The sequence below is a fragment of the Oryzias latipes genome, chromosome 20 (assembly GCF_002234675.1).
Source record: "Oryzias latipes chromosome 20, ASM223467v1".
NCBI lineage: Eukaryota > Metazoa > Chordata > Actinopteri > Beloniformes > Adrianichthyidae > Oryzias > Oryzias latipes.
Window position 1 is genome coordinate 12,333,656 of NC_019878.2, and position 13,474 is coordinate 12,347,129.

At 41.6% G+C, this 13,474-nt stretch overlaps 1 protein-coding gene across 3 annotated transcripts; it reads right to left on the reverse strand.

Moving 5' to 3' along the window:
* Positions 1–817: 817 nt before the first annotated feature.
* On the reverse strand, positions 818–13,337 carry pabpn1 (poly(A) binding protein nuclear 1). 3 transcript variants are annotated; one of them, XM_023950076.1, is made up of 7 exons: positions 12,841–13,337; positions 9,821–9,929; positions 7,693–7,760; positions 7,277–7,383; positions 7,001–7,088; positions 6,738–6,889; positions 818–1,503 (listed from the first exon to the last, which is right to left on the reverse strand). In XM_023950076.1, the coding sequence occupies exons 1-7, from the start codon at positions 12,973–12,975 to the stop codon at positions 1,308–1,310; spliced, it is 855 nt and encodes a 284-aa protein (XP_023805844.1). In that variant the 5' UTR covers positions 12,976–13,337; the 3' UTR covers positions 818–1,307. The 3 variants fall into 3 exon arrangements, with proteins under 3 accessions (XP_023805844.1, XP_023805846.1, XP_023805845.1); XM_023950078.1 differs by lacking the exon at positions 12,841–13,337 and adding an exon at positions 12,408–12,555; XM_023950077.1 differs by having other exon boundaries at positions 933–2,459.
* Positions 13,338–13,474: the final 137 nt, after the last annotated feature.

Below are 13,474 nucleotides of genomic sequence, written 5' to 3' on the forward strand. Positions count from 1 at the left end.
AATAAGACCCGGGGGGGGGGGGGGGGGGTCTTATTACCCCTGTTGCAGCAGATTAATTTAAATTAAAAAATGAAAGAGAGCAAAGTCAGATGTGATCATTTCTATTGTCTTTGGTGTGCCTTCATCCCGTTTCTTCTTTCACTAACAGAAACATGACACCACTGGTTTAGAATCAAATTCTTTTGAATCTATGAACATTTCTACACATTCAAAACTTTGCCTTGAACCAGCGACTAAATTCAGAATATGAGATTGATCTTATTCTAATGAATTAAACCTTTGACTAGCATTTTGGAGGAGCGGTAAAGCACACAAGCTCTCTTGATTTCATGTAATGTCTGCAGTGGTACATAGTATCTTTTAATATAAGATCGCCCGACTTCAAAAATCTAAACATAATTAACAAACCCTAACGTACAAACTTATTTATTCAGATTGTTTGAATTTTCTTAAGAGCCAAAGAGGGGGGAAAAAGAGCTTCAGGTTGCAGACACCTGGACCTCCAGCTTAAAGAGGCTTCCTGCACCCACCACACGAAAACAGTAGTTAGTTTCCTGGGTGACATCTACAGTGCTTCACACATGCCCACCCAGCAAGGAGTGAATCTGGTTTTGGCATGTTGCTTATAAAATTCACATCCATGCAAGGATTTAAGTATTTATTAAAAAAAGGTTTTAGCTCTTCCGTTTTTCAGAATCTCAGTTAATTATAAACAATCGTGCTTTATGGGGACAAGAATTTCTATATCCGCGTGTGAAACACGTCAAAGTTAACTGCTGCGAACTCGAGAAACTCACACAGACTGGCTTATTTTTACACAATGTCTTTATTTTTTTTTTTTCTAATTACAGACTCATGGGTTAAAAATAAAATAAAAAAGCAAACATCTTTTCAAACCCACTCCCCCTCTTTTCAAAAACAAAAAAAAAAAAGAAAAGAAACAAAAACCTGCTCAAACCCCACCCCCTGACTTTCCCCATCCTAAAACAGCTCCAGCCCACTCCTTTGAATTATTGATCACTGCTGTTAGTTCAGTCTTTCTGCACTCTGCGTAGTCAGAGAAAGGGGGGGCCTCCAGGTTAGTGCTGCACACCCCAAAGATCACCCCCATCCCTGCTCCTGCCTTCCTCACTCACGCAAACTTGCCTGACACTCAAGCTTTGTTTCAGCCGTTTAAATGGTGTGTTGGGTTGGCAACCGGTTACGTGCCACTGCAGTATGTGTGTGCTGTTGTGTGGGTGTGTGTGCGCAAGAGTGTGTGTGTTTGTGTGTAGGAGAGATTCAAAGTATGTAAAGGACTAAAAGCGTCAGCGTTTGCTGTTGTAGTAAATGCCTCCTGCAGCAGGCCTGTGGTCGCTCTGACCCCCACCCCCACCCCCCCACACCGACAGGATGGGGTGAGTGTGCATAGTGGGAGCAGAGAGAGAGAGAGATGCTGCTGAGACAGTGGGGGGGGCCGGCGCCACCTGGGGAGGAGTTGTCAGCCTCCACTGGTCCTGAAACCTGAAACGACAAGAAGTGGTCTAATATACAGAGAGAGGAGGGGGGCGGGGGGGTGGAGAGACTGGAGACAAGGTGCACAAGGGGTAAGAGGGAGGGGTGGGGGCAAACATGGAGGAGCAAACTCTGTCAAAGAAAAAGAGGTGGAGCTGCAGGATGACCTGATGAGCTGCAGGATGCAATGGTGGTGGGAAGAAAAAAAAAACTTCCAATATTTTTCAAAATAAAAGAACAAAAAATAAATCATTTGGCCTGGAAAGCCAAAAAAAAAAAGGGAATAAGCAGTAAAGGAGGGCGGGGGGAGAGAGAGGCACACAACAGCAGACACACGAGGGTGGAGGTAATGAAATACTACAAACAACAACAATACTCCACGGCTAGTGGACATTTGTACACTCCATGAGAACAACAGAAATTCATCCCTCCCTCTTTTTTCTACCTTCCTTTTGACAGTAGTGGAGGGTGAGTGGGTGGGCTGTGTTGGTGATGGTGTGAAAGCAGGAGGTCACAGCCAGACCAAAGGAGACACATCTGCAGCCTGAGATGTCATCTTTCTTTTTGTCTCTCCCCCCCCCACCCCTCCCTTCAAAACAAAAACAAAACAAAAAAACAAAACAGCCACTGTACCCCTCCCAATGGCCAACGTATACCTTACCAGGGGTGATCGCACCAACCTGTACACACACGCTCTCACACAACCTCACTGCACGGCCAGACGCCATCGTCCGGCACCCCCCCCCACACTTTTTTTTGTCTTTTTTTTCCTCTCGTCTGTGGGTTTCTTCTTTTATTGTTGGGGGGGGGAGAGGGGAGAACCACATTGTGTGTGCATGTGTGTTTATTTTTAATGGAACAAAGATGAGGAAAGGGGTTGATAGTAAGGGAGTATTTGGGGGTGGGAGGGGGTATGGGGGGGTGTTTAGTAAGGGGAATACCACGATGTTGTTCGCCCTCGGCCCCTGGAAAAGAGAGAGAAAAAGAGGGTGAGTTTTTTTCTGTTTGGCTTGAATATGGACACCAATTTCCTGGTGTGATATAATCTCTAAATGTGGAGGGGTGTGACTTGAGGGACGGGTTGAATTTAATCCCAGGAGTAATCTGAATAGGGACAAAGTAGGTGGATATAGCAAAATCAGTAACAGTTCTCTCGTGGGTCAAGAGATTGCATGAAGTTGTTTTTTTTTTTTTTTTTGAACAAACCAATGTGGAAAATAGTCAGACTCAAGCGGTGAAAGAAGCTGAAAGCAGCTTTTCAGAGAGGAAAGTGTTTAAATTTCAGATCAACAGATTAGTGTGTGTGTGTGGATGTGAGGGGACAGCAAAGGCACCCTCCCTCTTTCTCTCTCTCTGTCTCAATGCGAGAGCCGCCTCTGGGGGTGGGGGCGTCACTGTGGAAGAAGACCTTGAGGACAAACAGCACCACACATGCACCCCCCCCCCCCCCCCCCCCCCACACACACACACAAGGAAACCCAACACACACTGAGGACTCAGTCACACACAGTCAGAATTTAGCGGCGGGAGAAGATAAATCAAAGACAGCTTCTGCTCCCCCCCACCCACATACACACACACACACACATGTGCATCACTCAGTGGCAACACAAAAAGGTCACAGTGGACGCTGTCGTCCCGACAGTTTGAAGGTGAGATGCTGAGGTCAGGCTGCAGTAATGAAACCTCGTTTCTGGGAGTGAAAGCTGGAACGGAATTCAAAGATGGAGGCGCTGCGCGTTGCTTTCATGCAAGGAAACATTACACAAGAAACAAAAAGAACAAAGTTTACTCTTCTACCAGCTCATTTCAACATCTTTGCTTTCACACAGACTTGGGAAACGGCCAACGGAGAAGATGGATGTGACGATCCATCAAAAATAAAGTTTCACGTTAAAAGATTCTTTTTTTTTTTAAAGGTGCAACGATTATTTAATAAAATGATTTATATTCCTAAGATCCATCCAGATCGATCTGGGTCAATTCGTTAGTCAAATCGACCTATACAATTATAAAATTGTTTCCAAATGAAATAAATTGATTATATTGATCTTGGAAAATCCCATTTGGCCTGTAGGTTTCTTTTACTATAACGTAAAAATGACCAAGTGCAACACAGCAGACATATTTTTAACATATGAACTTTAGGAATCTAGGGTGTGAATGGATTTGCCATTACGTCTTGTTTACTTGTTTGTCCAGGGAATCTAGAAAACTTCTGCTGCTCTGTTCAGTAGCAGGTATTTATCGGAGTCACACTGGCTGAAGTTTGAGCTAAACATGTCCTGAATCAATTTTAGATCATTAAATCGAAAAATCAACCACAAATTATGATATGGATCAAATCGCCACACCTCCTTTTTTATTCATTTCTTTTTAAATCAAAGCTAATGACAGAAAAAACTGAAACGTTCCCAAGCCTGCACAAAGATTGGATGATTTTCCAAAGAGAAGACTGCAGTGAAATGTGGACTAAATTTCACCCCGATTCTGTCCCACAGTGAAGTCCTACATAGACTAGTGATGAATTCCTGCTCCTCCCCAAGAAGTCATCAGGGTCAATTCAACAGAAAAAGCTCTGCATGCAGCGTCTCTGTGGGTGAATTTTATGCAGATTAACAGACACCATTGAAAACACTGCAGTTATTAATGCAAATCAAGTGAGTTTAGTCAAAACTGAACAAGTTTGACATAAACGAAGCAAAACAAATCTTTGTTAAATGAAAGAAAACTTCCATTCATTGTCATTTGCAGTACTTTAGAGTCGCTTTGGAGCCCACGCTTTTTTTTATTTATTACTTTGACTCCACATCAGCTTCCTTCCATAAGTAGTCTGTGAAACTGATATATATTCAGATACCAAGTTTCTCTCAATGTCATTGACTCCCTTTTCCTGCAAAGCAGCTCGGCTGACAGGACTGCTCTGCTCAGGCGCAACTGCTAACAGAAACTGACCTTGATTAGATTAGGACAATGTTGATTCAATGTATTAATATGCAACACGCAAAAAGTAATTAAAAAACAGAACAAAACTATTTGGATAGCTACATCAGAACAAATCAGCAACAAATATCAAGGCTGTGATGCAGAGTATTTCTCTACATATCAATGAAACTTCCAGCTGTGGCATAAATAGAATAACTTAACTGAATGTAGGAAAAATAAAGAAGGTAAAATGTGAGCATTCCTGAGTCCTTCAAAATGTTCAAATGACAGCAAAGACCCCAAAGCTCTCAAGTGATGCAAAGGAACTTCAGTTTTCCAGGGCATTCTTTGAACTCCGGCAGGCTTTTTCACACTAAATATTTTGGCAAGACAAAAACTGTCAATCAAAACTCCACAACTACCCTGTCACATAGCAGTGGTAGATTCTAATCACATCTCTAATGAGGTTGAGCTGCAGATGCTACTGTCAGGTGGCACAGCTGCAGGAATCATGGGAAGCAGATCTTGTTAGAACACTGAAAGAAGGATAAAGGGTGCAGGCTAATCTCTGGTATCCCTCTACTGGCACAGGCAGGTTTAGCACCAACACAAAGACAAGCTCGTTTTTTTTGTGCAGGCACATACAGGCTGGGGGAAAGAAAGATCTGATGTGCATGCAGTGAAGTTCTCAGCCCCCACAGTTCAACAGGTGTGCTGTCTAAATTCAATCTATGTAAATGAATACTGATATTTTCTGGGGAAAACACGAGTCCAAGGAACCATAATGCACCACCGTACTATTAGCTTTTTTAGCATAGTACTCTAAAAACCACTTTGAGACGTGCATTTGGATAAATACAATTATAACTTTGATTTCTTCTCCCTCCACTTACCTTATTTATTCTATTCCAACTATGATGAAAAACATTTTTCCTGTTTAAAGGCCTGTTCACACCGGGGCGAATTTTGCCCTCGATATTCGCCGACGTTTAACGCCTCGTGACTAAACAAAGGGCACCAATGTGAGTGTGCACACCGACGCGAAAAAACGCCACGCGTCAAAGCGTCACTTTTTAAAAAACACCTCGGGTTCGTTTTTTTGGTTCGACGCGCCGCGTCGAAATCTATTCGACCAATGAGAACGGCGCTTTTGCACACGTGTCTGGAGCCTCTGAAGTTACAGTAAAACACAACTTGGGGGCGCTCAAACACAAAACTGCCTTGCTGAGCACACATACCAGCGAAGAAGATAGACGCCGGGTTGCATCTACACAGCCGCAAAGAAATAATGATGGACATTCTAAAATATAAATATTCTAAATCTAAAATATTTCAAGCACCAGTTGGAGCAACTGGTGCTTGAAATATTCATGTTTTCTTTGTGTGATTCTGACAAGCGCGTAAATACTTCCTCTCTTCTTCTGAGCGAAAAGCAACTTTAAGAAGCGTAAAGTTGCGCAGCGCCACCTTGTGTACAGGAGTATTTCTGTTTACATTAAGCGCCATCTAATGTCAGGGAATGAAATTGTATGTTCACTCGGCTCATCGTCAGCGAAAATCGCCTGGGTGTGAACACAAAAAACGTGGCGAAAAATGCCTGGCGAATATTCGTCCCGGTGTGTACGGGCCTTTATTCTGATTTTCTATGAAGTTTTCAGCCACACTATGTCAAAAGGATGAAGTTTCGCATCCTGTTTAACTGGACAAATAGGTAACTGATGTATGAATTGCCTAACTAATGTCATTGACTGGAAAATAAAACCGATCTCTTTATTCTCTATGGTTTAAATTATTTATGCCTGAAAACATCCAAACCAATCTCTTTGATAACTTCTGTCTTAGCAAAGTGGTTTGTTTGTTGCTCATATGTTTACCTTCTCTAATCAGGCTAGATTTATTACTGTTTTCCTGTGACTGATGCTGCAGTGGAAAGGATCTGACTTTTAGTTAATGTTCTCTAATATCTTTCTTAGACAAAGCAAAAGGTAACTTCCCAATAAGCAGTAAAAGGAGCTGTTTTTAATATGTCTGCATTTGATTCCCTATACTCTTTCAAGCACTACCGGTATTTTCATGTTTTACATTAAAGCTATTCTATTTTGAAAGGAATCTTGTTTGCTACCTTCACACTCATCGTCAAGAGGCTCAATAAAAATGTTTTTCCAACCACTGCTACACTTTAGCAATTATTAAATGATTTTTAATTTGGTGTAAAATTCACTGTAACTGTAGTTGCTATCCCCCCTACGTCATCAATTAAAAGGGTGAATGGGATGGCGAGGGGTGGTATGTCCTGAAAATGAGTGGCGTCTGCTCACCTGAAGGCCCGTCCTCTGCCTCTGGGTGGGGTGTATCCACTGTAGTAGCGTGCACGTGAGGAGAAATTGCCTCCCCGTGACCTGAACCGAGCCCGTGGGAAACCGCGGTCTGTGGTGCTGATGCCTGGTCTGTTTGTTCTCTTGGCTCCCACCTAAGAAGAAAAGAAATAATTTTTGAATCACGCAAATTACGTTTAAGATGCATTTCTGAGAGGAAATCCCTCTTTATTTAAGCAGGACTGGCCATGTGTGAAACCTCTTACCTTTATCTGCCTGCCTCTGAAAAGGGACTCATCCAAGGCCATGGCCGTCCTAACAGATTCTTTGTCTGCAAACTCAATATAAGCAAACCTGTAGAACAGAACAACCAATCTTATAAAGACGTGTTTTACAACACTTAGAAAAGGTCAAAGTTATTTAACCGTATTTGTATTAACTACTACTTATAAAAAGGATTTATTTTTCATGACCCATTTCATCTTAATATGCATCTACCCACATACAGTGCCTGAAAATGGTGCAACAATATAGTTTAATACCCTTTGGGATGCCCTGTGTATTTGTCACATAGGATGGTGACTCTGTTTACTGAACCACAGCCATGGAAATGTGCCTCAAGTTCTTCTGCTGTGGCACCATAGTCCACCTAAAGCAATGCATAGAAAAAAAGGTCAATTCTAGATACATGAGCACATGCATTCAGACCCAAACTTTACTCTTGTTGTAGATGCAGCACATTACAGTATTGTGTTAGTGGATAAGTATCTCATGACTGGACTGCTTTGGGCCAGCTAAACAAAAAGAGCCAACTCTCAACATCAACACCTTGTTGTAGTTCATGCGACCCTAAGTTCTTATTTTATGCAAAGACATTGAACCATCACAATAAAGTGCAGCACCTCTTAGCAATACCAGGTATTCACAGAGCAGTCTATAAATGAAGACAGTGACTCACATTGCCAACATAAATAGATCTGCCGTCTGCCTCCATCTTTTCCTCGATGGACATGATGACAGGGCCAACTACAAAGAAAAAGAACAATTAAATATACAAATGTTTAATGTTTTCATACTTTAATCGCCAACCTCTTAACTAGCTTCAAGTCAGCCATGTGTATCCAAAGTTGAAGATACAAGAATATTGTTGAAGTTCCAAAAGCAGTGCATGTTATACCAAAAGACTATGTTGTTTTTGGTTCCTATGAGGGAAATAGTTTGTGATGGAAAACAAATGGGCAACATTAGTGGATGTATGCATGACTGCTTTGACACTTAAAGGGGAGGACATTCTCAACCACTGATGGATAGATAGATAGAGAGTACTTTATTAGTACTCTGAGGGAACTTGCATATCCATCCATTGCTACACAAAATACACAGTACAATCAATGATGTGATGAAATTTAGGTTAAAGTTAGGAAAAGGCAGAACAACAGACAGCGTGAGCTGCTTAAGGACTTATACCACAGCCATTTTCCCATGAGCCCTAATCTGTCTTGCACATCTTAATTCTATGCTGATTTATGGCGTTTCCGTTTTAAGAACACTTAAAGTTTTGGTCCCAACTAAGGCTGACTAAGGCTGGATAACCAGACTCCAGGGTGCTGATGGAAGTAGTAGTAGTCTGGAGGATCATAACTGAATGTTTTCCCTCCAAAAAAGGCGGATTACAATCGCTCGTATCCATTCATCTGTTTTGGTTTCCTTAATTGCTGTAAGAAATAACCCAAAGGCCATGAAGACGGGTCTCTGTAGTCTTTAACTATTTGATTTTACACCTTTTGAACTGTCATTTTACTGTTTATTGTGTGTGGTTGTATGTGTTTTGCTGCCAGACACCTGAATTTCTCCTTTGGGAGATTAATAAAGTTTATATCCATCTATTTTTAATTTAAGATGTAAGAAAATGTAACACAGCAGCACTACCACTGCCTTGATGTTCTCTAATGCTATGTGAGAGACAACAAAAAACAAGATGGTGTTGCTGCACGACAAACCCGCCCAACTTTAGGGCTGGATTCTGAGTTAATCACAACCCAAAAGGTTGGTTCACAATCAAAATTCGTTTAGATGTTGTAGATGAACATTTATGGAACCGGTGAATAGCACTGGATTTCACAGGCAAATTACAACAACTAGTTCAAAAGTTCACTTGATTTTCTTCCTAACATGATTCAAATATACATCATTTGATCAAATTCTAATCTAAAACTAAACGTGTTCATTTATGCTAATCTGCTCTCACAAAGACAGAAATCTAAACTAAACATAGGTCCAACGTACAGTAAAGACATAAATAAATTGTACAGTATTACATTATACGACAAATACAATTGTTAAAGAATATTTGACTTTTGGATTTCATTACTTGTTATTTTTTTCTAAATTAGGATTAATTTGAACTTTGTATTTAGTTGAGCAGACCATCACAGTCAAATTGCTGAATTAATTTGATTTCAAATGACCTCAAAATTGGGTTTAAATGTTGAATCAAATTAAATACATGCTGAATTTCTTTTAAACTACATTTGATTATAAAAAATATTTATACAAATAGTGTCATGAAAATAACCCAGTCTCATCTTTTTCCTATTCTATACTTGCACAGGGAGTAAAGATCAACATCTAAACGAAGTGTTTGGGGTTAAGTTATTTTTTTTTTATCCGTTTACCCACCTGCCCCATCATGTTGCTAAAAATGTCTATGTAAAAACACAAAAACCTGCTTCTTTTATAGGCATAGACCATGCTGTATAATACATCCAATAACTATTGTTCAGCCAAAGCAGAATTTAAACTGTATTCGACTGTAACACGCTTAAAGTGGAAAGAACGAGAGAGGGCGCCAGGCCAATGTAGGGCGCACTTTGCTTGGTGCACCAGCACAAAGGTTGGGAGCACCCACAGTTTCAGTCACATGGTAGTTAACACCACAGTTTAGCACAGGTGATTTTTTCCTTAAATTGCTGTTCATCAGTTGCCTCTGAATGGACACGCTGGTGATGCATTTATTTCAGTATGAAAATGTGTTTAATGGATGGTCTCGTGTGTCACCAAATGTGTCCCAGTTTAAAGGCCTGTACCTGGTGGGGGGCTGAGATTCATCTGTTTTTCCACTTCGTTCTGTAGTTCCTTCAGCTTCTCTGCCTCTTCCTCCATCTCTCGCACCCGTGCTTTAATCGCCTCCAGCTCCTGCAAACAGAACACAAGTTACAGTGCAGCTTTAACATCAACATTGGGTCAGTGGTCTACTAGAAAGTGACACAGAGCAGCAGCACAAACAAATCTCTGCAAAAAAAATGTATGTTTTACGAATTTGACAGACTTCCACCTATTACTTTTGTATTGCACTGATTAGAATTTATTTTCCAATAACAGAATATTTAGGCTAGTTTTATCTAACAACAAGTTCTTTAGATCTAACAATTTCAAAAACGTCTATTATTTTGGAAAAATATAAATGTAGTTAGTGTACACTATTGAATAGCTAGAGCTTCTAAGAAAAAAAGAAATCATTAAAGGAGAGCAAAGGGAAAAAAAATGTAAAAAGTCCAACCAAAAATTTAAAACGTCTTCTTCCAGTTCTTTGTTTTGTTTTCATTTATTTATTCAACAGTCTTGGTTTCTGTGTTGTTGCATCTGGTGGCATCCAACTTTGCAGCAATGCAATCTGATTTTACTCACTATGCCAATTTTCTCTTCTTTGAGCGGAAAAAAGCTACCATAAGGACTTCAGACTTCCAGGGTCTGTGCTCTGCTTCTACTCCGTCTAACCTGACTCTTAGTTCTTCTCAGTGGTGAAATGCTGCCGAGTCTTGAGTTATTGCCATTAGGTGGCCAGGAATAACGATGATGGTTATTTTCCCCCTTAATATTTTATTGTTTCTCAGTTGACTGGTTCCAGGGAGTTAAATATTACCAATTCATATACCAGCTTTTCCTTAAAGTCATTTACTTAAACTGGAAAGCAGAAACTTGTTTGTCAATTATATCTTGTGCTTAATCTAAAAGCAGTTCACATGTCACAATGACATCAAGCATTTAATTTAATTCCATTTTAAAGTCCCACTTTGATCATCTTTTGTAAAAGAGTTCCAAGTGGTCTTCATCGAGATTATGCAGTTTTTAGCCATAAAAACAAAAACCATCCTTTTCCAGGATATAGTTGCGGCAGAGAGACAGTAGTTTATTAGAAATTTGGCTCACAGTAGTAGAGCCCCCACTTCCCATCATTAATCTGTTTACTCTCTCCAACTAGCTTACAGATCTCCACACCCCCAACCAAACATTACTGGTGCAACAAACATGGCGAGCAACCCGCTGTACAGTTTTCAGCCAAATACCAGCTCAGACGAGGAAAACAGACGTACACGGATCTATTTGCAAGTGAATGCATCAGAATGGAGCAAAGCAGGGAGCTTGTTGTCCACTCAATGCTTTCTCTGACTCAAATTCGCTCTTTCGCTTCTGATTCCCAAGGATTAGTATTAAGAAATTCACAGAATTTTTTTTAATACAAGAAAGACCTCAATTTTGACAGAAAGGCCATAAAAACACAGAAAGCATAATTGTTTTGGAGTCCATCCTAAAATTAGTCAAGTAAAACTTTTGAAATTGTCTGTTTTTAAGAAAAATAAAATAGTTGCTGCTAATTTTAAGACTTTATATATGAAATCATTTGGAGCATTAAAAGGGGTGCAAATGGCTATGTTTACAACAAGTAAGTCTTTATAATATTTTGTTTCATGGTATAAAATCCTAGGTGAGACATGATTTTGTCATTTGTATATGCAGAGGCTCTGGTGGTGGTGCAGTGCAGCAGGAGTTCTCCCAGTTTAACCCAGGGCTATTCCTTCAGCTATAAATGCTACACTGATAGTGGGCTTTGCAGCTACCACACAAACTATGTCATTTTATTTTTAAGCCACATCAATACCAAGACACAGCAGTGAACAGCATCAAATAATATTAGGAGTCACCAGTCAGAGCTTTAGACAATTGAGGAAAACAAACGTTAAAAAGATAATTCAAGGGCATGTAATATCAGTAATTTCGCTCACAGACAGACCATGACTGATTTTTTTTGTCGCATATTAAGAGCAGCTCTTTCCCTCCCGCCTCCTCCTCACAGCTCTAGGATAACAGCGAAGATGCAAACCCAGCCCCGCAAGTACCGCAGACTCGATCCTCATCTTCTGCGTTAGTACACGCGCTCCGCTCACCACCAGACTACCGCACCTGCACGTGCAATTAATTACCTTGGAATACCCACGATTAAAACGCGCAAAAATATGCGAGAGTGTGCTGCAACCCCCCCATCGCCCTGTCGTGCGTTTCACCTAAATGAACGAAAAAATGGGGGTCAACTGAACGATATCCGCCCCTAGCCGTACCGACTGCTACTATACTAGTACTAGCTTGATGGTCAATCTGAAATTGCGATGCTACGATGAATGGGGTGCCGGCTGACAGCGGTTAAGATGCAGTGCCGCAGTTTATCCCGTGACCGGCGATGACGGCTGCGAGCTTCGACTGGTCAATATAGGTCCTGCACACAATGCTAATGCTAGCCTGCTACAGCTAGGTCATTTGCAGGGGCACGCGCCGGCGCTCGAGCTGCAAGCAGGGGGCTGGCGGGCAGTCATAAAGACAATAAAAACACAACGTTACCGTCGATGCTCGGCTTCTTAAAAAAATGATGTAGAACAGCAGCGGCTAATGGCGGCGGCCTGTCCAACGCTCGCCCCTAAAGCTCTCCTGAATATCCGTCTCGCATTTTCCCCCTTTTTTTCTTCCTTTGCGCGACGAGGAAACCCCCCCTTCTTCCTACTCTCCCCCCAACCGCTCACTAGCGCAGAGAAACTGGCGTTGCTCTTGCGCCAAGATGGCAGCGGACACCACGCATGTCACCACCCAAGTCTACTGCACTGCGTGAACCACAATGGCGGTTAATGCCGACCTGGCGGTAACAGACACGTCCACGGCATGTGACTCAAGAAATGTGAGGGAGTTTGTGAGGGGGAAAATGCATTTTCCTCAACTCGTGATTTTCCCTCTGAAATCTGTTGGTGGTCTCCTCGCTGAAACAATGCCCTTCACTTACCGGATCTTCAATAGCGGCCTCTCCTTCTTCTAAACCGGGCTCTTCGTCGCCGACACCCGGGTCCTCCAGCTCGGGATGTCCGGAGTCTGAATCTAGTAAAGATTCATCTGCCAGACCGTTACCAAACTCCGCCATCGTTCTGTTTCTACTGTACCGACGTGCCTCGTGGCTAAACCAACGTTGCAGGCCCCTACTCACACGCAAGGGGGTAGTGAGCGGGGCGGCGAAAAGAAAACCGAAAAAAACGGCGGAAAGCGCCGCTTAGTAAAGTTAAAACGGATAATAAAAATTGTGGCTTAAGAGCTAGTCACAACTCAGACAGCACGGAACGCCAAATTAAAAAAAAAAGTACACTACTCTTGCTACCTTTGGAAAAGTCGAAATTTACAATAAAGAACCTAGTTTTAGCTAAGTGTGTATATAAAAAGCGAGGACTATAAGCTAGAGCGGCGCCGTCTCCTCAGTTCAGAAATGGAAGCCAGGGGCGGAGTCATGTATCACTGCAGGCGTAAAACGCCACATCCTATTGGTCAGTATGAGATCTTAGACCACCCCTTTCGGCGCATGACAAGTTCTTATTGGATGATCGAGCAGGATTTTCCGGTTTGCGAATAGCTTTGTTTGGATTTGATTG